The sequence below is a fragment of the Leucopleurus acutus genome (genome assembly GCF_964270905.1).
Source record: "Leucopleurus acutus genome assembly, chromosome: 6".
In the NCBI taxonomy this organism is placed as follows: Eukaryota; Metazoa; Chordata; class Mammalia; order Artiodactyla; family Delphinidae; genus Leucopleurus; species Leucopleurus acutus.
The window spans coordinates 55,170,545-55,190,990 of NC_139149.1; the positions used below are offsets into that span (position 1 = coordinate 55,170,545).

Sequence of the window (20,446 nt, forward strand, 5' to 3'; positions counted from 1 at the left end):
AGGATAAAAAGTGAAGTCTGGGGAGGTCTGGAGTGATCTGCTTTTATGACCTTCAGAATGACCTCCAACAAGGCCACAATCACTCAGCAGTCCTCAGTACCCTCATCTGTAAGACCGACTCTGCTGAACTGACAGCAAAGCGAGGGGAACACTAGGTAAGCATATTATACAGGGATCATCATTTCCGAAGCCAAAGGCGTGCTCTGCAGTCACTGGGGGCTCCTGGCTGGCGATACCCACAAAGACTGGCACAAGCAACTTAGATCAAAGATTAATGAGTCTAAGTTTCCAATGCAATATTCATATACCTCCAGGTGGTCTTCTTCATACAAATCTCCACTCAACTAGCTCGACTATCAGAAGCTTCCAATAAACCAGAATGACCTATCTGTACACTTTTAAAGAGATGGTCCCTACGGGAGACGATTAAAATAGCACAATTCCAGTTGCCACAAGTATTTAAAGCAACAATTCACATCATTTTCACAAAGTTTCAAGAAGGATTAGTCGGGGATAACGCAATCTTCGAAGATCTGCAGATTTTTAAATCTGTGATAAAGAAAACCTCCTATTTAAAACTCCTAACACTGAGGAGAGTCACTAAAATATGAGGAACATACATTAAACTCTATTACTCAGTATTCTTTTTTTTTTTTCTTTTTTCTTTTTGCGGTACGCGGGCCTCTCACTGTTGTGGCCTCTCCCGTTACGGAGCACAGGCTCCGGATGCGCAGGCTCAGCGGCCATGGCTCACGGGCCCAGCAGCTCCGCGGCATGTGGGATCTTCTCGGACCGGGGCACGAACCCTTGTCCCCTGCATTGGCAGGAGGACTCTCAACCACTGCGCCACCAGGGAAGCCCCGCTCAGTATTCTTTTAATTTAAATTTACTACATAGTCACACGTTCATTCATTCATTCAACCACTATCTGCTCAGCTCTTACTAAGTACCATTTCCATTCTAAACTCTAGCACCAGGAACAGAAACCCCTGCCTTCATGGAGCTGACTTTAAGTCGGGACAGGGGTGGGGAGGATAAAATTATGAAGCACAATAGACAGCAGTGGTTCTCAGACTTCAGCGTGCATCAGAATCATGAGAGGGCTTCTTAAAATATGGATTGCTGGACCCCACCTCCAGAGTTTCTGATTCAGCAGAAACTAGGGATGGAAGAGGACAAGAACTTGCATTTTTATCAAGCTCTTATGGTGATGCCGATACCGCTGATTTAGAATCACACCTTGAGAACCACTAATGTAGAATACATTAATGTGTACAATAAAGATAAAAAGATCAGGGGATGGAGAGTATGGGACAGAGGCACTGCAATTCACCACAGGATGTCATCCATGGAAGCCTCACTGATGGGACATGTGAGGTATTGAGTACAGCATTCCAGGTAGAGGGAACAAGCCACGCAAAGGACATGAGACAGGAGCATGAGTGGCAAGGAGGCCAGTTTGACTGGAGGAAAGTGAGGGAAAGGAAGGGCTAGGAAATGAGGTCAACAAGCTAAGGAGGAGCTAGATCTTGTAAGGCCCAGGAGGCCACCACTAGGACTTTGACTGAGGTGGAAAGGCATTACAAGGTTTTGAGTAAAGCCCTGATACAAGCTGGCTTATTTTAACAGCATCACTCTGGATGCCGTGTAAACAGCTGAGCACACAGGGACAAGGACAGAAGAGGACCTCTTAGGAGGCTACGGTAATAATCCAGGGAAGAGATGATGGTGGCTTGGACCAGGATGACTGCAGGGGAGGTGGTGAGGCATGGTTCACAATAGCATTTGCTGACAAATTGGACAGGACATGGGGTATAAGAGAAGAAGGGTCAGGAACACTAGATTTCTGCCCTATTACATAGGATAGAGCTGCCATTAAAAGAAGCAGGGAAGACTGTGAGAAGGGCAGTTTGTTGGGGGGCATGGGGGTTACAGAGTTCTTCTGTACTGCAGTTATACAATTTTTAGAGCTGAAAGGAAACTTGAGAGCCTAAGAGCCTCACTTTATAGGTGATACATGGCCAGCAAAGAACTTGAGGGAGGGCACAGGGTAAGTTAGTGACCTGGGAGTTAGATAATCCTTGGTGACTGTGTTCTCAAGTGTACTGTGTGAAATCAAGTGTTAAATTACATTACATAGAGTGTAGATACATGTTAAATCTATTTAAATTTCCTAAAAATCTCTGATCTACATATGATACATGCAGTAACTTATGAGACGTTATTGATCAAAAATGCCTAGTCCCAAATTACTCATATGTACAATACATATTTAAGATTTATCCCCAGGACAACATATTAAACTAGACCTAGAGTGGCTAACTTAAATTCCTCGGGTATATGCATTTCTCTCCACTTACAAATTTTTTAAATTAAATGTCATAGCAAATTGTTGATAGCTGTCTGTTTCACCTGAGCCGTAAACTCCAGGACAGCAGACACGAAGTCTCCATTGCTGACGACAGATCAGCTCAGAGACTGTGCCTGGAACATAGTAAATGTTCAATAAATATCTGTCAACTAACCACCCCAGAGGCATTGAACCCAAGCACCTAACGTTCACCTTTTCACCAGGGAAGGACCATTTTTGTTAGAACAACTGAAGGTTCTGGGAAACAAAAAGTCAACGAAAACAATAAAAATGAGCCAGCAAAGAACGGAGTTGAACTGCTCTGCTCTCAGTCTAAAAACTCTGGAGAGGGTGTGGAGAGAAAGGAACCCTCCTAGACTGCTGGTGGGAAGGTAAACTGGTGCAGCCACTAGGGAGAACAGTATGGAGGTTCCTTAAAAAACTAAAAATAGATCTACCAAAAGATCCTGCAATCCCACTTCTGAGCATACAGCCAAACAAAACCATAATTCAAAAAGATACATGCACCCCAATGTTCATTGTAGCACTATATACGTAGCCAAGACGTGGAAGCAACCTAAGTGTCCATGGACAGATGAATGGATAAAGAAGATGTGTGTGTGTGTGTGTGTGTGTGTGTGTGTGTGTATTCACTGGACTCTTAGCCATAAAAAAGAATGAAATAATGCCATTTGCAGCAACACGGATGCACCTAGAGATTATCATACTAAGTGAAGTAAGCTAGACAAAGACAAATATCATGTGACATCACTTATACGTGGAATCTTGAAAAAATGATACAAATGAACTTATACAAAACAAAAGTAGGCCCGCAGACTTAGAAAACAAACTTATGGTGACCAAAGGGGAAAGGGGGTACGGGGAGGAATAAATTAGGAGTTTGGGATTAACATATACACACTGCTATATATAAAATATATAGCCAACAAGGACCTCCTATCAATATTTTGTAATAACCTATAAGGGAAAAGAATCTGAAAAAAAAAAAAGGTATATATGTATAGATAACTGAATCACTTTGTTGTACACCTGAAACTAACATGATATTGTACACCAACTAAGCTTCAATTAAAAAAAAAAAAAAAAAAACTCTTGTTTTCCCTAGACCTCAGCAGCTTGTGGTAATACATGAAATTTAATTTAATAATGACAGTGCAGGCCCTTAAAGACAGGAAAAAAGAAGGGAAGGGAGGAAGAGAGAGAAAGGGAGGAAAGGAAAGGGGCAGGGGAGGGGAGAAGGGCGGACAGAGGGAGAAGGGTCCTCCTGCACTCTTCCTTGAAGCTCAACCCTGTCCCCCTGCAGCTGAACGTGCACAGCTGAGGAAAGATTCCAGCAGGCATACAGAGCAAAGTGGTCCTCCCCCATTGAGTTCACCCAGTAAGATTTCCTTAGACTGCTGTTCAAACAACTGCTAGCAGCTGATAAAGGATGGGAGGCTGCTGAAAATCTCCCCAAGTATTTCTCCCCGATGGTATACAAATGGAAAGGAAAACTAAGTTTCCAGAATTGATTGTATACGTGGTTCACACCAGAGGGTTCACCAAACGGTACCGTTTGTCAAGATCCCGAAATTCAGGGAGCCACATTAATTTGTTGTCTTTATTTACTTAACCCCCCCCAAAAAAAGGAATAAATGAGAATTTTGGCATAATTTGTTAAACCGTAATTCACATAACTATCAAACTTCCTGAAACTCAAAACATACTTTGGTTCACTACAAAGCAATTTATACCCTCCCCCAAGATGTTAAATTGCACTGTACTCTATTTTCTGAGTGTGCCCAATGTCTCTTAAATTCACGCTTCTGCTCCACGCTTCCTTGACTTAATTAATCATTTCATTGCCAGCTGGCTACGGCAGAGCTTGCCTAAAATCAGAGCTGAAACGTGTCTGTTAAAAAACTATTTCAGGCTTAATAAAATGGACATGTCATGTGGAATGATAATTCACTTATTATTATAATTGAAACTATATCCTGAATTGTTTAGATGCGTTAGTTGATGTAAATCTCATAACTTTCTGGAGACTGGTTTGGAGAAATTTACTAAATTGAATTATATTTTAAAAAAAATTATTTCAGCCTTAAAAGTATGCCTTAGTGTATGTGCCTAAATATTTTAAATACTTTCACCTTCCTCTCTGTTAAGGTGATATATTCTTGCTTGTCTGAACTTTCAGCTGTGACTCACACGAGCACCCCTATCACTGATGGATGCATATGGGTGTAGAGCCCGGTGAGACCGCTCAGATCACATTGGCCCAAAGGTCGTGAACACCTGCCACGTGCCAGGCGCTAATAGGGAGTGTTGAGATGAACACCATGGGGTTTCTACCGCTGGTAAGTTTTGATATACGGTCTGGAGGGAAAAGGGGGACGTAGAGACCCAATTTCACTATTATGTAATAGGCAATCTAGTTGGAGTGTATTAAGGGCACTTTCAAGCCACCAGGGTAAGGTGCTTAATGCAGCGAGAACGGGGGTGGTAGAGGAAAGGATGGGAAGGGCTTTCTCAAGGAAAGAACACCTTGAACTGAATCGGGAAGGAGAAGAAGTGAGCCAGGTAAAGAAGGGGGATCACAAAGAAGAGAAAGCAGTGGCGGACGAGACTGGAAAAACAGTCAGGGCCTTCATATGCCACATTAGGGAACCAGGGCTTTATTCCATCAGCAACAGTTTTAAACTTTAGGCCAGGTAATCAGATGGTGAGATTTGCATTGCAGATTCTTTACTCCGGTGATACTGAGGAAATTGATGGAAAGAAGAAAGAAAGAGGGAGAGCAAAATGATATGGCAGGCGGTCACACGAGGTGCCTTCAACCTCACCTTCCCGGCCGCCTCCCTGTGATCTTAGGACACCTTGCATAATTAAAGGGCACGACCCCATTTCAATACAAAAGCAACACGAGCTAACTAATTCTAAAATGGAATGTGTGTTAACTCCTTTAACCCTCTGGTATTTTCACGTTGCACAGATGTGGAAACTGAAGTACAGGGAAGTTGAATAACTTGGCTACAGGGCCAGGATTGGACTCACAGCAGGCAGGTGTCAGAGCCCATGCTCTAGACCAAGCACCCTTAAATATGGCGACATCATCCTTTCCTGATCCGATGCCTCATGGGCTTCCGAGCTCTCTTATACTAAGCAGAGGCTGCCTCCGGTGCACCTAGGGAGCCCAAACCACCTTGCTTGAAGCAGCAGCCTCTCTTCCCTATCACATGAGAAATATTCCTTTCCTCCCCCCATCCAATACACTTTACCAAAGCCAAAGAACACAGAAGGAACACAAAAGAACCCAGCAGCTCTGGGTATAAAAACTCCACCACCTTGCACTTTCCTCTGGCTCCTTGAGAATAATATCTGAATACTGGAAGCAAGTTAAGTCTAGTTGCAAGTTTTCCTGGCAGAAATTTTAGTCATAGGGTTTTCAGTATTCAAGAAACTGACTAAAGCTGAAAATGCATTTGAAGGCTGACTAAGGAAAAAATCTCCCTCCCAGAAAACAGAGATGCTACCCAAAGTCACACCAATGTGCCTTAGACAGTGAAAAACCTAGGGCATAAGCTGGTATGTATGGGCTCAGATACACTGAGATAGATGTGATGATAACTTTCTAAATTCCTAGGCTGCCATAGTTAGCTAGTACCAGATTTGATTTCTGTCGTGAAAAACTAGGAATGGGAAATTCACATTCACTCACATACACACACCTAAAAGGCAAAAGTAAGTGAAAATGAGCATGAGATCTACCTTACATAATGCAGTTGTATGTTTCTGGAAAGTTCTTCAGAAACTTTTAGAGTAGATTAAGAGTGGTCACTATTTTTTAAAAATCCTAAGATAAATATATTTGTAGTGACCACCCCAAAGAGACCTGTTTTATATGAATGTTTTAAAATAGCATCTCTCATAATTCTGGACAAACAGCCTTAGACACTTGCCAGACAAAGCACTAAGCTCGTCCTGACAGTTTATGACAGAGCATCAAATTGGAAAAGAAAATGCTAGGCCGTGGGAGAAGCATGCCATTCAAATAGCCACTCCTTCTATCATATTGTAGCAAAATCTGTTACACTTACCAAGGCATCTGCTCCAAGTTTATTATCAGGAGGTCTCTCACACTCACACTCACACTCACACACACACACACACACACACACACACACACACAGGTTTTCTGAGCACAGAAGATCTAGTAAGAAGTAAAGGATTTTCTTTTAAACCCTGAGTAGGCAATCCTCGGGTTTTAATTCACTACATTTAACCTGAAGTTTTTTAGTCTGAAAAGAGTGTTGTGTCACTACCACGCTTAATCCCGCACCAAATGATGCCTAAGATGATGGCTTCTCCCATCCCCTAAAACCTTACCCGTGATGCTGTGAGCAAGGAGGGAAAAGGTGCTAAATATCTTCCCTGGTCCCAAACAGAATCGATCTGCAGAGATGGAGAAGCGCTAGTGATTGCTATTGGTCTTCCACCAAAAACTGAGATCACTCAAATCCAGATTTAGGGTTGTCTTCCCAGAAAACCCACAGACGTGGCATCACAGGCTCTGGAGCCAAACTGCCCAAAGCTGAAGCCTGACTCCACCACTTATTCTACGTGTGACCTGGGCCACTTACTTCCCTTCTCCGTATCTTAGCTTCTAGCGTGTGAAGTAGGCATAATAAGAGCACCTCCCTATGGGGCTGCGGTGAGGCTGAATGAGTCACGGTGCACTCAGCACGTGGAACCAGGCCTGGCACACAGGAAACACTCGATACACGTTAGGTACTGATTTTACAGCCACACTCAATAAAAATATATATAATACCCATGGAATTGGAACTGCTGAAAATAGAACCAAGCATACCAGCGTTATTCACCACACTTGTTGGCTGTATAATAAGGCAAGAGTTTCTAGTGGTCTGAACCTGGCCCCTTAATGTTCCCTTTTCTAATAAAAAGTTCCGAAAAAGAGAATACACGCGCACATATACACACATATACGTGTGTGTACGTATATGTACATATAGAGTGAGTGATTTTAATAAAAAATGTTATGTTCTCTATTAGAATAGCAAGAAAACTCTTTTTAAAAGAATACTCGTATTAATGCTCTCAAGGTAAACAAACATTACATTCAAAGAAATAAATGCAAAGTTCTCCCCAGTTTAACTCGTATTTCAAAACACAGAGCCTAGATAGCATAAAGATGTGAAAGGAAGAGAATACAAATAATCCGAGTAAAAGCAGTGGATTATTTGTCCAAATATAACAGCAACAAAGAGACGGTCTAGCTCTGCTGTTGCTGTGAGTCTCTGCTTTCAACTCTCCCACCCTCCTCCCCTACTTCACCCACCCAAGATGCCAGCAAAAGACCTGAGGACTCCTGGTATCTCAAACTCCTGTAACACGGGGAGAGCAGCAGCATCCATCTCTTCCAAGAAATCATTACAAATGTTTTTGTTTCTTTTTAATGCAATAATCTTATTTTAGAGTTAAAACCACACAAAAAATTTAAATACTGCATAAACTCAATGTTATGCTCAGGTTAGAGGACACGGAGAACATTCACTGTGAATTCTAGAAAAGCTACAATGGCTCCAGAGATGTATCAACAGAAAGTGGAAACTTACACGCCTGATAGCCGACCATTACTCACCCGGACATGAGGCTTCCGGGTAACGTCATTACACAAGCATGAAGTCGCACACACAAAAAGGACACCAAGGAAAGCCCGGAATGGCTGTCTATAAAGTCCTCACCATGTGCCAGGCACCGTCCTAAGCACCACAGACACTGACACATTTAATCCTCATGACAACCCAAGCGGCAGCTTCCTGCACGGGCGCTTCCAAACCCAGGAGCCAAACATCGTACCCACCAGCTGGTTACACTCAACACCACCACCCAGGGTGAGGAAAAAACCCACAGACCTGAGAGGGAGAGAAAAAGTCGGGAAATCTTACCTCGGGGGATCCCAACTGAGAAAAAAGAAAAGGACAATGTGCTCCTGAAGGCCCAGAGAAGCAGCTCCAGTCGGTAATCTGACAAGAATAATGGGATGAGGGCTTCCCTGGGGGCGCAGTGGTTGAGAGTCCACCTGCCAATGCAGGGGATACGGGTTCATGCCCCGGTCCGGGAAGATCCCACATGCCGCGGAGCGGCTGGGCCTGTGCTCCGCAACAGGAGAGGCCACAACGGTGAGAGGCCGGTGTACCACAAAAAAAAAAAAAAAGAAAGAAAAAAAAGAATAATGGAACGGAGTGACTGGCAGAGTAGCAGGTGGTAGAATAAGCCAGGGGCTGACCTGCCTCTGCATTTCAAAGGCAGTTCACTGCTGTTTTGACCCTTTTAGTCAGAATGATCATTTCGTCACAAAACAGAGAAAATTAGCTGTACTTTTTTATCAGCTTAGAGCAAGATTAATGACAAGTTAGCTTCCAAGTTCCATAATTAATAAGCATCCCCTTTTTATAACGCATAAAGCCCCTCAGAGCTGAACCTCCTGCAAGACAAATTTGAAGTACATATGACCTCCAGGCAGTGCGAGAGGGGGTCGGTGCGATCCTGTCAGTTGGAGTAACAGTAGTAGCGGTAGTTAACAGTAGAAAGAGTAGCGGTAATAGGATTAGCAGTAGCAGCTGCTGCTATTTTCTGTGTATCTATAATGTGCCAGCCACTGTTATAAGACTGCTAGATATGAAGAGCCTCATTTGATTTCACAAAAAAAAGATGAAGTGGGTTATACCTGTATCTCCCTTTAAGGAAACTGAGTCTTTAGGACGTTGAGCCACCTGACCAAGGTCCCAGAGCTTGAGTGGTAACCAGGGAATTTCAACCAAGCCAGTTGATCTCAGAGATTATCTTCTTAACAGCTAGACTATCTGATGCTGGACGGTTTGAAGCTTTCAGTTGTTTACTTGAAGTCTTTTCTTCATAATGTCCCTAGCCTGTGGGATAAAGGCCACTCTCTAGAGGAAGGACAAGATACGCATACATAAGGCACTAACTTAGATGACTCAAGAACAAAAGTCAGCATCAATAATGATAAGAGCCTCCAAAGCAGGGAGGGGAAAGAGAGGTGAATCAAGAATTGGCCAAAGACTGATGAGGACCAAAGCCAGGTGATGGGTACCAGAGGATTCTTCCTACTCTTCTCTACTTTGGGCTACGTTTGATAACTTCCACAATAAAAGGTTTAACAACGGCTCTGACTTATTGCGAGTTCATTACGTTTGTTGAGTCATTTCTTTTCATTTGCTTTACTAGGTCATACTTCCACATGATTCAAAATTCAAAATGTTATAAAAGGTCTATACTCAGCAGTCCACCCCTGCTCCCACTGCCATTATCCTTCTAACGTTTCTTCACATAAATACATATATTCTTATTTCTCCCCACTTCTTTCACAAAAGGTGGCATATTATATACATTGTATTTCACCTTGTTGTGTTCACTTAACCACGTAGCCTGGTGATTTTTTTTCATGTCAGTGTACAGAGAACTTTTCATTCTCCATTGGTAGGTCTTCCACAGTGAAGATACATCATATACCATATTTAACTGGGACACCTCCGTCGCTAACATGATAAATAAGCTTAGACTGTCTTTTCCTGTCTATTGCCACTTTGGGGGTCACACTAAGCATTTCTCACATTCATTTACTTCATGCAACAACAGTAAGCAAGGGTGGATCCAGTCTTCATGGGACATAAAACTTATACAATTTGGAAGATCCTCTGTAAAACAGAGAATATAAAATTATGAGTAAAAAAAATAGGTATAAATGTGTGTATTTCTTTAAAATTAAAAATTCAGGGACTTCTCTGGTGGTCCAGTGGGTAAGACTCTGCACTTCCACTGCAGGGGGGCGCGGGTTTGATCCCTGGTCAGGGAACTGAGATCCCGCATGCCATGCAGCATGGCCAAAAAATGCTTTTTTAATTTTAAAAAGGGACTTCCTTGGTGGTCCAGTGGGTAAGACTCCGCATTCCCAATGCAGGGGGCCCGGGTTCCATCCCTGGTTGGGACACTAGATCCCGCACTCATGCCACAACTAAGAAGTCCACATGCCACAGCTAAAGATCCCACATGCTGCAACTAAGACCCGGCGTAGCCTAAATAAATATATATATATATTTTTTTTTAATTTAAAAAATTCATTACCAATTCACTGGAGTGTTTTTTTTAAATAAATTTATTTATTTTATTTATTTATTTTTGGCTGCTTTGGTTCTTCGTTGCTGTGCGCGGATTTCGCTAGTTGCGGTGAGCAGGGGCTACTCTTTGGTGCAGTATGCGGGCTTCTCATTGCAGTGGCTTCTACTGTTGCGGAGCACGGGCTCTAGGCACGTGGGCTTCAGCAGTTGTGGCAAGGGGGCTCAGTAGTTGTGGCTCGCGGGCTCTAGAGCACAGGCTCAGTAGTTGTGGCACACGGGCTTAGCTGCTCTGCGGCATGCGGGATCTTCCCAGGCCGGGGTTCGAACCCGTGTCCCCTGCATTGGCAGGCGGATTCTTAACCACTGCGCCACCAGGGAAGCCTTTCACTGGAGTTTTAAAGATTAAGGTCCTTTCTTCTAGGATCTTTTTAGACAATTTAATAAAAATGCCTGTATAGAAATACCTCCCGACTGCAAACTGGCATCTCCTCTCTACCTAGAACACTCAGTAACTCCCAAAAGCACATTGCACTTACAGGGGTCTGAATCCTATGATTCAATAGCTGCACAGGAAATCCACGTCTTCCTGAATGATAGGCATTATCATCACCATCTCACAGATGGGGAAACTGAGGCTTAGAGATGCAATAACTTGCCCCATGTTGCACAGTGGGTAGTAAATTGGGCCTGTTTGATTCCAAAGCCTTTGTGCTTAACTGACACAAGTGCCTCCCCAGCGGTCTTGAACTTGACTAAATTTATCTTTTCAAAGGGGAGGACTAATACAAGATAACACTTCCATTATTAGGTCCCTAGGGAAGAAACATTTGATCTGAAACAAATTCTCAGTTTCCCTTTTGTATTTTCAAGACACCTTGTCTCTTCTTTAAAAAATAACTCAATAAGGGTCCCCGTAAGAGTACCTAACTAAATACAGAGCCTAAGGCCAGCATCACGCTCGCCATCCAGGCCAGGGCATCATCACCTGACTGGTCCTCTGGTACCGAGAGAGGGGCAAACAATGAAACAAAGAGATGACTCAAGGCTTATCCTTTGTGTTGAGGGTGGGTTTGTTTTCTGCTGAACTCTCACATTTCTAATAATAACCCCAGATCCTCAGATTTGTCTAGAAACAAGAGTGGGACGAAGAAATGCCATCAACTTTGCTCTAATAACTAGACATGTAAAGACCCTAAACCTATGCTAGAAGGTAGGACTCTTCCACTCCAACTCAAATAGAAGCAGATTAGGCTGATTCAACATCTTCAGCATTTCGTCAACAACGCAAGCTAGATGGATGATCTTCACACCAAGGATGCTGGGAGGACGTGCTGCTGGTGATATTTAATGCCCGGAAGCCGGAAGGCTGAACACCCTGCGATGATAGGGACAGTCCCATACAGAGAAGGACTGTTCGGCCAAAAATGCCCAAAGCAATGATGGCTGAGAGGATGCTGAGACAGACCTTCCCAGACCGGGCGTAACACAAGAGTTGGTATGAACATGGCTACATTGTGAACCAGGCCCTTCAGGCTATTCTAGGAGCATTAACAAAATGAGAGGTTCTGCACGTAGAAGGCTCCCGCCTGAGGCTCTCACTCATTTGACCTTTACTGCCTTGCCATGCCTATCAACTGTCAAGAGTCACCATGAAGGGTCAAATTTAAGAGCAAAATAAGCCCTAGATTTTAAGAGTTCACAATTCTTTCAGCTACCTCTTGAGAAATAAAAGGCTTAAAATTAATGTGTACAATGGTTTTAAACTTTCAAACTCAACCAAAAACTCTCAAAAGTGCTTCTTACAGTTATATAAATATCACCATTACTCAATCTGGAAGGTAGAAAATATAAAAAAATTAAAAGTAAAATTGTTTTTTATTAAAAGGCCACATTCTAAAATAGCAAGAAAACATGTTATACCTCAGACCGAAACATTCTATGATAGGGCAGCCCAGATACAGTGGTACATACAATGGAATACTACTCAGCCATTAAAAAGAATGAAATTTTGCCATTTGCAACAACATGGATGGGCTTGGAGGGTAGTATGCTAAGTGAAATAAGTCAGACAGAGACAGACAAATACTGTGTGATATCACTTATATGTGGAATCTAAAAAATACAACAAACTAGTGAATATAACTAAAAAGAAGCAGTCTCACAGATATAGAGACCAAACTCGTGGTCACCAAGGGGAAGAGGGAAAGGGGGAGGGACTGTATAAGGGGTACAAACTACTATGTATGAAATAAGCTACAAGGATACACTGTACAGCATAGGGAATATATCCAATATTTTATAATAACTATAACCTTTAAAAATTGTGAATCACTACACTGTACACCTGTAACTTACATAATGTTGTACATCGACTATACTTCAATTTAAAAACACAGATTACATGCAATTTGTTCATTTCTTAGGAACAAGTCTACATTCTTTGAAGCCCTAACACTTCTGTAAACAGGTAAAGAATGTTTTATCTTTGCCAGCTTTACCTGCTATTTGTACTGAGCCATCCTCACCCAGAAGAATATTACCAGCTTTTAAATCCCTATTAGAAAAAAAAAAAAAAGAGAATTTAATTATGGAGTACAGACATTATATTCACTCAGGGAGACTTTAATACATATCATACAATGGAGATGTTTGACAAAATTATTATTTTATAAATATTAAAATTATACCACAGATTTTAAAAGTTACAAAGGTACATTGTGATTTTATAGTTTGCTCCTGGGGGATGATCAGGATTTTAGTAACGAACAGTTTATGTGATATCATTATCCAGATTTAATTAAAACAATAATGAGTAGATTATTTCATGTTACAGAGTTACAGATTGCCATATACACACAATACTATCATTTTATCGAGAATTAAAGCCCAGTCTATGTAAAGCGGTTCTACTTCCACTTAAATGTGTCTGTGATGCAATTTCCAATCAATCCCCTCAGCCTCTGAAACAATGGATTTGATCAGTCTCTCCTCTGGGGAGAGACTGATGGTAAATACTAATTACAATACTCTGTAACGTATTTCTTCACTATGTAGAAGTTGTGCTGAGTAGTCTTAACACTTAAGAAAAATGACAATTTATAAGTTTGCCTTCTAAAGTAATATTTTTCTAATTATTGAAAGACATAATAGATACCATTAAACATACAGCTCACTTATAGCTCAGGGCAAGGGAATTGCAATATTTATATTAGTGGTAAGTGGTTATTTACTTGCAACAATTCCTAAGGGCCCAAGGAGCACTAACCCATTTGAAGCATCAGGCACTCATATGCGATGCTGTTTAGCTATTTAAAGAATTAGCATTCTATGCCACAAAAGAGATGAAATTAGTGCCTCCCCTCCTTCTCTTCCACCACCATGTCAAAAATAATTAACATATTAAATGTTTGGAACACTCTCGCCTGCATTAGAAAGTTAGAGATGCTATCCAGTTCAAATGAGTATACTTCAAATGAGTATAAAATGTAAACTGATTTTTTTTGAGTCCCCACAGTACTTTCTGTAGTCTACTCCTATTTCAGTGAAAGCAGATAAACCAATACACCAATATAATTCATCAAAACTTGTTCTCTTGTTTCGTTCTTAAGTACTTTGTTCCCATCTATTTAAACTACCTAAGTTAGAGATATGTCAATACCTACCTGTGAGGTGTGTTTCCTTAGCATTCTTTACTAACTAGGACTGAAGATATGAACAGCTGAATTTAAACATCTCTGCAGGGGTCATACCTGTGAATCTGACCATTTCTGTGTAGATAGTCTAAGCCTTCCAAAACCTCTTTAAGAATTGTTGCTATTATTGCCTCTTCCAGAACTCCGTTCTTGTGTTCTCCTCGGTTAATGATGTATTTTATGATATCCAACATTGAACCTAAGTGGACAGAAAGAAGAATTAGACAACTGTATAAGCACCTTCATTACCTTTCCAGAATAGTCCTCCTTATTTAAAAAACTAAACGAGGGACTTCCCTGGTGGTCCAGTGGTAAAGAATCCGCCTTACAATGAGGGGGACGCAGGTTCAATCCCTGGTCAGGGAACTGAGATCCCACATGTCGCAGGGCAACGAAGCCCGAGAGCCACAACTACTGAGCTCGCGCGCCTCAACGAGAGAGCCCGCGTGCCGCAAACTAAAGAGCCCACACGCCCTGGAGCCTGCGCACCACAACTAGAAGAGAAAGCCCACACGCCACAACTAGAGAGAAGCCACAATGAAGACCCCGCATGCCTCAACGAAGATCCCGTGTGCCGCAGCTAAAACCCGATGCAGCCACAAATAAATTAAATAAATAAATAAATAAATAAATAAATAAATTTTTTTTTAAAATCCTTAGAAAAATAAAAAGCTAAACGAGAACAACAAAATATAGCTTTCATTTGTTTATTTAACACAAATATTCCCAAGGCATACAAACAATTGCATGGTAGCCCGTGACCAGAAAAACACTAAATCCAAGTTTGCAAGCACACATCCAGCTGAACTTAATGAGAGGGATTCTGGGTCAGGAAGCAGAAGACTGTCCACGGCCACTTCACAGTTAGTCCCTTTTCCGTACACATGCAACTGGTTACAGATTAAAAGAGGGTTCGGGATGTCTAAACTGAAAAAGAAAGGAATAAGAGGCCTGGAGAAAAGACAGCAGGGAACTGCCGAGAGAAAGAAGCACAGTTTTTCCTTAACCGCAGGTAGGAGGAGAGAAAAAATGTCTGTTGCCTTTAGACCCCTGCTTATAACCAGAAGATTCCTTTCTGTGACTCCAGGCAATCTTCATTTACATTTACTTGAGGCGTGATGTACAGAGTTTAATAATAAAGAAATAAATACATAGTATTTTGTTACTATAAACAGATTAGTATCCTTGGCACTGTGAATTCATGCTTCAACACATGTTAATTAATATTCCAAACTTCCCGGTCACCTTAAGAGCCATAATTACCTGGGGGTTCAACACTTCTGAAGAGTTACCAAATAGCCTATCTCAGGACCCGAACATGGCTCCAGGCTCTCCCTGATTTAACTGAGAGGACTGAGTTTCCCCATCAGATATTACTACACCAGGCTAGCCACCTGCCACTCAGTAAGAGATCTGATGTAATAAAATAATATAGAAGAAAACAAATGCATACCTTTCCCCTCGGGGAGAAACAACAAACATCTCTTTATTCATTGACTCTTGGATTTGGGGGTCATTTAGAAAACGATACTTCCAAAAACATTTTAATTTTTCTTTTAAGGATATACCATACCAGGCATGCATGCATTTCTGGCCTGCTGAAAGCAAAATGAGCGAAAGGCTACATCTGCCCACATTCCCCTTACCTGTGGAAACCTGTTCCTCTTACCTAGGGCCAGGGGAGACTAAATTGGATTCTTTTAAAAAGACACTGAAATTTTCTATCCAGTCCTTAGGAAAGGGCACAGGGGATATTCTCAAGCTTATAAAAGGTTAATTGGGATAAAAATAAAGAGAGGAATTAAAATCCACAGGGCCCCAGGTCACCAGAATTTCTTGTTTCCTCAGTTAGTGTTTCCTCCCCTACAAGGAGAGGCCAGGTTAAGATCATCTTATCAATACAGCACCACCCTCAGCAGAACCAAGAAGCAGTCCTGACACTCAACATTGCGGTAGGCTCCAACGGGCTTCCTTTTTCCTTCCATTTTTCTTTTCCCTTTTAATTAAAAGCCAGAGTCAGCACTCAAGGAAACAATAACTAATAGGATTGACAAGACTGGAAACAGAACCAAACTAAGCTCTCCCAGGCTCCCTACCGAGACCTACACAAGCAGACCCAAGGCAATTACAATGCCTTCGTCATCTCACTGCAAGGCCTCTGCTGGATCCAAGACAGTTTCTCTAAAAAAAAAAAATTTTTTAATTGTGATGCTGCCTTGATTTAGCCTTAGCTGAACTGGGTCTGCAGACAAAAATGGGCTCCACCAAATAAACCCTGCACTGTCAGTTCTGGCTTCGTCCAGGTACCACCAAATGTTCTCCTCTACTCCTAACCATACTTCACGTCTCAGTAAGATGGATATACAGGGAGGGACGCCCTGCAAAGAGAACACATGAGAGGTATGGGGATGCTGGGTATTAGGAAGGAATCCCTCGGGCTTTCTCAGCTCCAGTTTTCGGGTCTGTAAAATGAAGGTGATGATACTTGCAGCACAGGGTAGCTTTTACGTGTCCAGATCCCAGCACTAACAGGCATGACGTGTGTGGCCTTGGGCAAGCAGCCTAACTCTCTTGAGCTCTGGTGTCCTTTCTGAAACACAGGGATCATGGCACCTGCCATGCAATGGTGTTGTCCAGATTACAATGAAATAAAGTCAGTAAATCACCTGGCACAGGATCCAGCCACGGAGGAAGTGTTCAAGAAAATTAACCGTTATCATTATCCTCCCCTATCAAAGCGTGACGTTCAAAGATTAAAAGAGATAAAATACAGGAATGGGAAAGTGTCTTATAAATTTAATTGTCCGTGGCTTTTTTAACTTCAGTGATCTGAGGCTAGAGAGGCAAAGTTCCTTCACCTTCCCACATGCTTTCTTCCTGAAATCCACAATCTAAAACTACACTGTCCAATACCATAGGCCACTGGCCACCTGAGGTTATTTAAATGTAAGCTAATTAAAATTGAATAGAAATTCAGTCCCTGGGTAACACTAGCCACATGTCAAATGTTTAAGAGTCACTAGTAGAAACTGGATAGCACAGCCGCAGAACATTTCCATCACCACGGACCTTTAGTAAACCACACTGAAATAACTCATTACAGTGTGTTAGAGACTTGAATAACATTAAGAATGAAGGCTTTAAAGAGGAAGGATTGGTTAACTTTTCTAAAGAGAGTAAGGGGTGGCTACAGAGAGGATGGGGCCTTTCAGGACTTGGGCACGTGGAGAAGGATAGACAGACATCTGGGGCTAAGTAACAACACAGAGACCTCAGAGGGCAGAAGGCATCTGGGGAGTCTCACCCACACCAAGAAGGCCGGGGTAAAAAGAGGACACAGATATTCTACAAGTTAAGCTGAATTATGAAAGGCTCTGAGTATCAATGTGAGGAAATCCGGACTTTACTCTCTAGGCAAAGAATAAACTAAGAAAACTTATAAATACGGGAGTAAGGGGATCAAATCTAAAGTCTTATTCAATATGCTGACTCGCACAAAAGAAGAAAACAAGCAAACAAACAAAAATGACAAAATCCACTTACCTCCACTTAGTAATTTCATGACCAGCCAAAGTTCATCTTTTACCACAAAAGAGGTGTAATAGGTCACTACGTTGGGATGGCTGCACTGACTCATGGCTTGAATTTCTTTCTATAAAAAAAGCAAAACATGACATGTACCATGGGGCGAAAATCGGGAAGCAAGACACAAGTGAACCATAGTTGAATATCTGGGTAACTTTCCTACTTAAAGCACACCTGGGCAAGGGGCTGCCGAAACCATTATTTCACAGAAACCACACGAGAACTAACTCTCTCACCCTCGTTATCAACTTGCTAGAATTAGGAAGGCCTCTACAGGAGACCCCAGAGCCCTGAGGACGAGCCACAGGACAGAGGAACTTCAGATCAGCACACAGCTCTATAACCCCCCCCAGCGGCCATATGTGATAAGTGCCTCCTACCTGAACCCAAAGCCTCGACAGAGTTAAAAGACTGGCGAGCTATTAGGAGACCTGGGTCCTGGTGCCAACCTGAACCCTGGTGTTCCTCACTCATCCAAAAAGGGGCAACAAAACTGCTTGTTTCTGAGCACTGCTGTGATGGTACGTGAAAAACTACCTATAAAAATGCTAGAGTACCATTTCCCAAACTATCTTCCATGGTAGATATTCCATCAAGGAAAAAAGCAAGGTGGGGGTGGGAGAGGCAGCTGGTAAAACGACATAAGCTTGGGCAACATCAGATACTACATCTCAGTTTACAGGCGTCACGTCACAGGGTATGTTAGTACTGTCAAAGGCTCTGAGAAGTCTTGCAGTAGACAAACTGTCATAGTTGAATCCACAGGAACAATGCAGGAAAATAATGCTCTGTGGGTCACAGTTTAGAAAAAAGTTTTATCAAAAGACAAAACAACAAAGCTTTGAAACCAAACACATGGGCAACTTCAACAAGCCACAGTCTTCTGCAGTACTCAAGCTCATGTTGGTTTTGGTTTGCTGTTTTATGTTACCGCCACATGACTCCTATAAAATGTCAGTGGAGGGCTTCCCTGGTGGCGCGGTGGTTGAGAGTCCGCCTGCCGATGCAGGGGACACGGGTTCGTGCCCCAGTCTGGGAAGATCCCACATGCCGCAGAGCGGCTGGGCCCGTGAGCCATGGCCGCTGAGCCTGCGCGTCCGGAGCCTGTGCTCCACAACGGGAGAGGCCACAACAGTGAGAGGCCCACGTACCGCAAAAAAAAAAAAAAAGTCAGTTGAATGCTAACCCTCAATCAAAGGTACCAGACCAGTGTAACTCACTTTCAAGGTGCTGACCAAAAGCCACAAGAATGACTAACCTAAGTCATCACAGAAACCTCGCTTATGTTATTATGTATTTATGATGAAATAAAAGTATATCTGTGCATCCTGTAAATATTTTCAATAATGAGTGTCTACTTTGCGTTAACTGAAAGTTGCCAACCAGAATATTCCAATTTGAGCTGCTATCTTTATATATCCAGTACTACTTTAATCCTCAAATTACTAAGGTGACCCTACATGTCAATTAACTTGGCCTAAATACCATGACATATAACACATATATACATCTTAATACATGCATTTATTTAGGTGCTTTTTATCATGGATAAACTTGTAAGAAAATCACTAATTTTTCTATTTTCCTTTCATTATATGACAACACTTCCCCTTCATCATTTTCCTCATCCACTTCACTGATGACAGGTTTTCTAAATCTAACACTTTTCAATTCAGCACCTCCTGTCCTTTGAAGAAGATCTGAAACCTAAGGTCCAGTTTCCATCTGTTTCTGGTGTTAGGTTTTGATACCGTAAGACGCTTCTGAAGGAGAAATGGAACGCTGACCAGCATTCCTATTTCAAGTGGCTAGCATCTGCTCGGTGTGGGGATGGCCCACTTTGAAGGCCTGCAGCTCTATGTAGGGTCCAGTTTAAACAGATGCCCCCGTTATTCACAGAAATGAGAATAATGTGTCTTCCAAGTGTGTGTGCTCTGCATTCTCACCATTTTATATCCGATGTAAATGAATGCCTTTCTAGCTCTCTAACACCAAACTTTTAAATCATTAAAGCATACAATCAACAACCGGTGCTCATATGAAAGGAAATTCTTTTGCATGGAAGCAAAGCCGGGTCAGAGTCTGGAAAAACACGTTTTTTTTAGACCTTTGCATTTAGATGGTCAGTATCACTTCCTACCCAGAGGATCAGATTCTCTGAGATGATGGCAGTGAGCTACTGTGTGTGTGTGTGTGTGTGTGTGTGAGAGAGAGAGAGAGAGAGAGAGAGAGAGAGAGAGAGAAACTCTTTTAATTAACCTATGGAGAAACTGTTTTAGATAGCCTACGGATGTAACTTATCAAATTCTATTCCTTCAAATTTCAGGGCCTTAGAGGTACCAGCTGGATATTTAAAAGTCCTGAGGATTAAAAAAAAAAAAAGAAGAGACACAGATACTACCACTACTAATATACCCTATGAGCAGTGTAAGGGCAGATCAAAGAAGAGGTGGGTCCTGAGAAGAGAGGTGGGACTTGCATCAGTCTGACCACTCATAATCTCACTGCCCTCTTCACCGCTTGGCCAGGAGTCCATATCCCCCACTCCTACACCACCTATTCTACTACACAGCCTTTCCCTGCAGTAGAGCCTCTAATGTGTGAAGACACGATGAAACTTGCCTTAGGGAAAAACACCGGTCACTCTGCCTTGG

General features: G+C 42.2%; 1 protein-coding gene across 1 annotated transcript in view; it reads right to left on the bottom strand.

Moving 5' to 3' along the window:
* Window positions 1–20,446, bottom strand: part of STK39 (serine/threonine kinase 39) — a gene marked incomplete at its 3' end in the record, with an annotated part of 307,961 nt that overhangs the window by 212,240 nt on the left and 75,275 nt on the right. The window contains exons 3-5 of the mRNA XM_082841363.1: window positions 17,751–17,859; window positions 14,265–14,406; window positions 13,014–13,069 (exon numbers count right to left, since the gene is read on the bottom strand). Of these exons, the coding sequence (XP_082697489.1) occupies window positions 13,014–13,069; window positions 14,265–14,406; window positions 17,751–17,859 (307 nt within the window). The remainder of the gene's footprint in view (window positions 1–13,013; window positions 13,070–14,264; window positions 14,407–17,750; window positions 17,860–20,446) is intronic.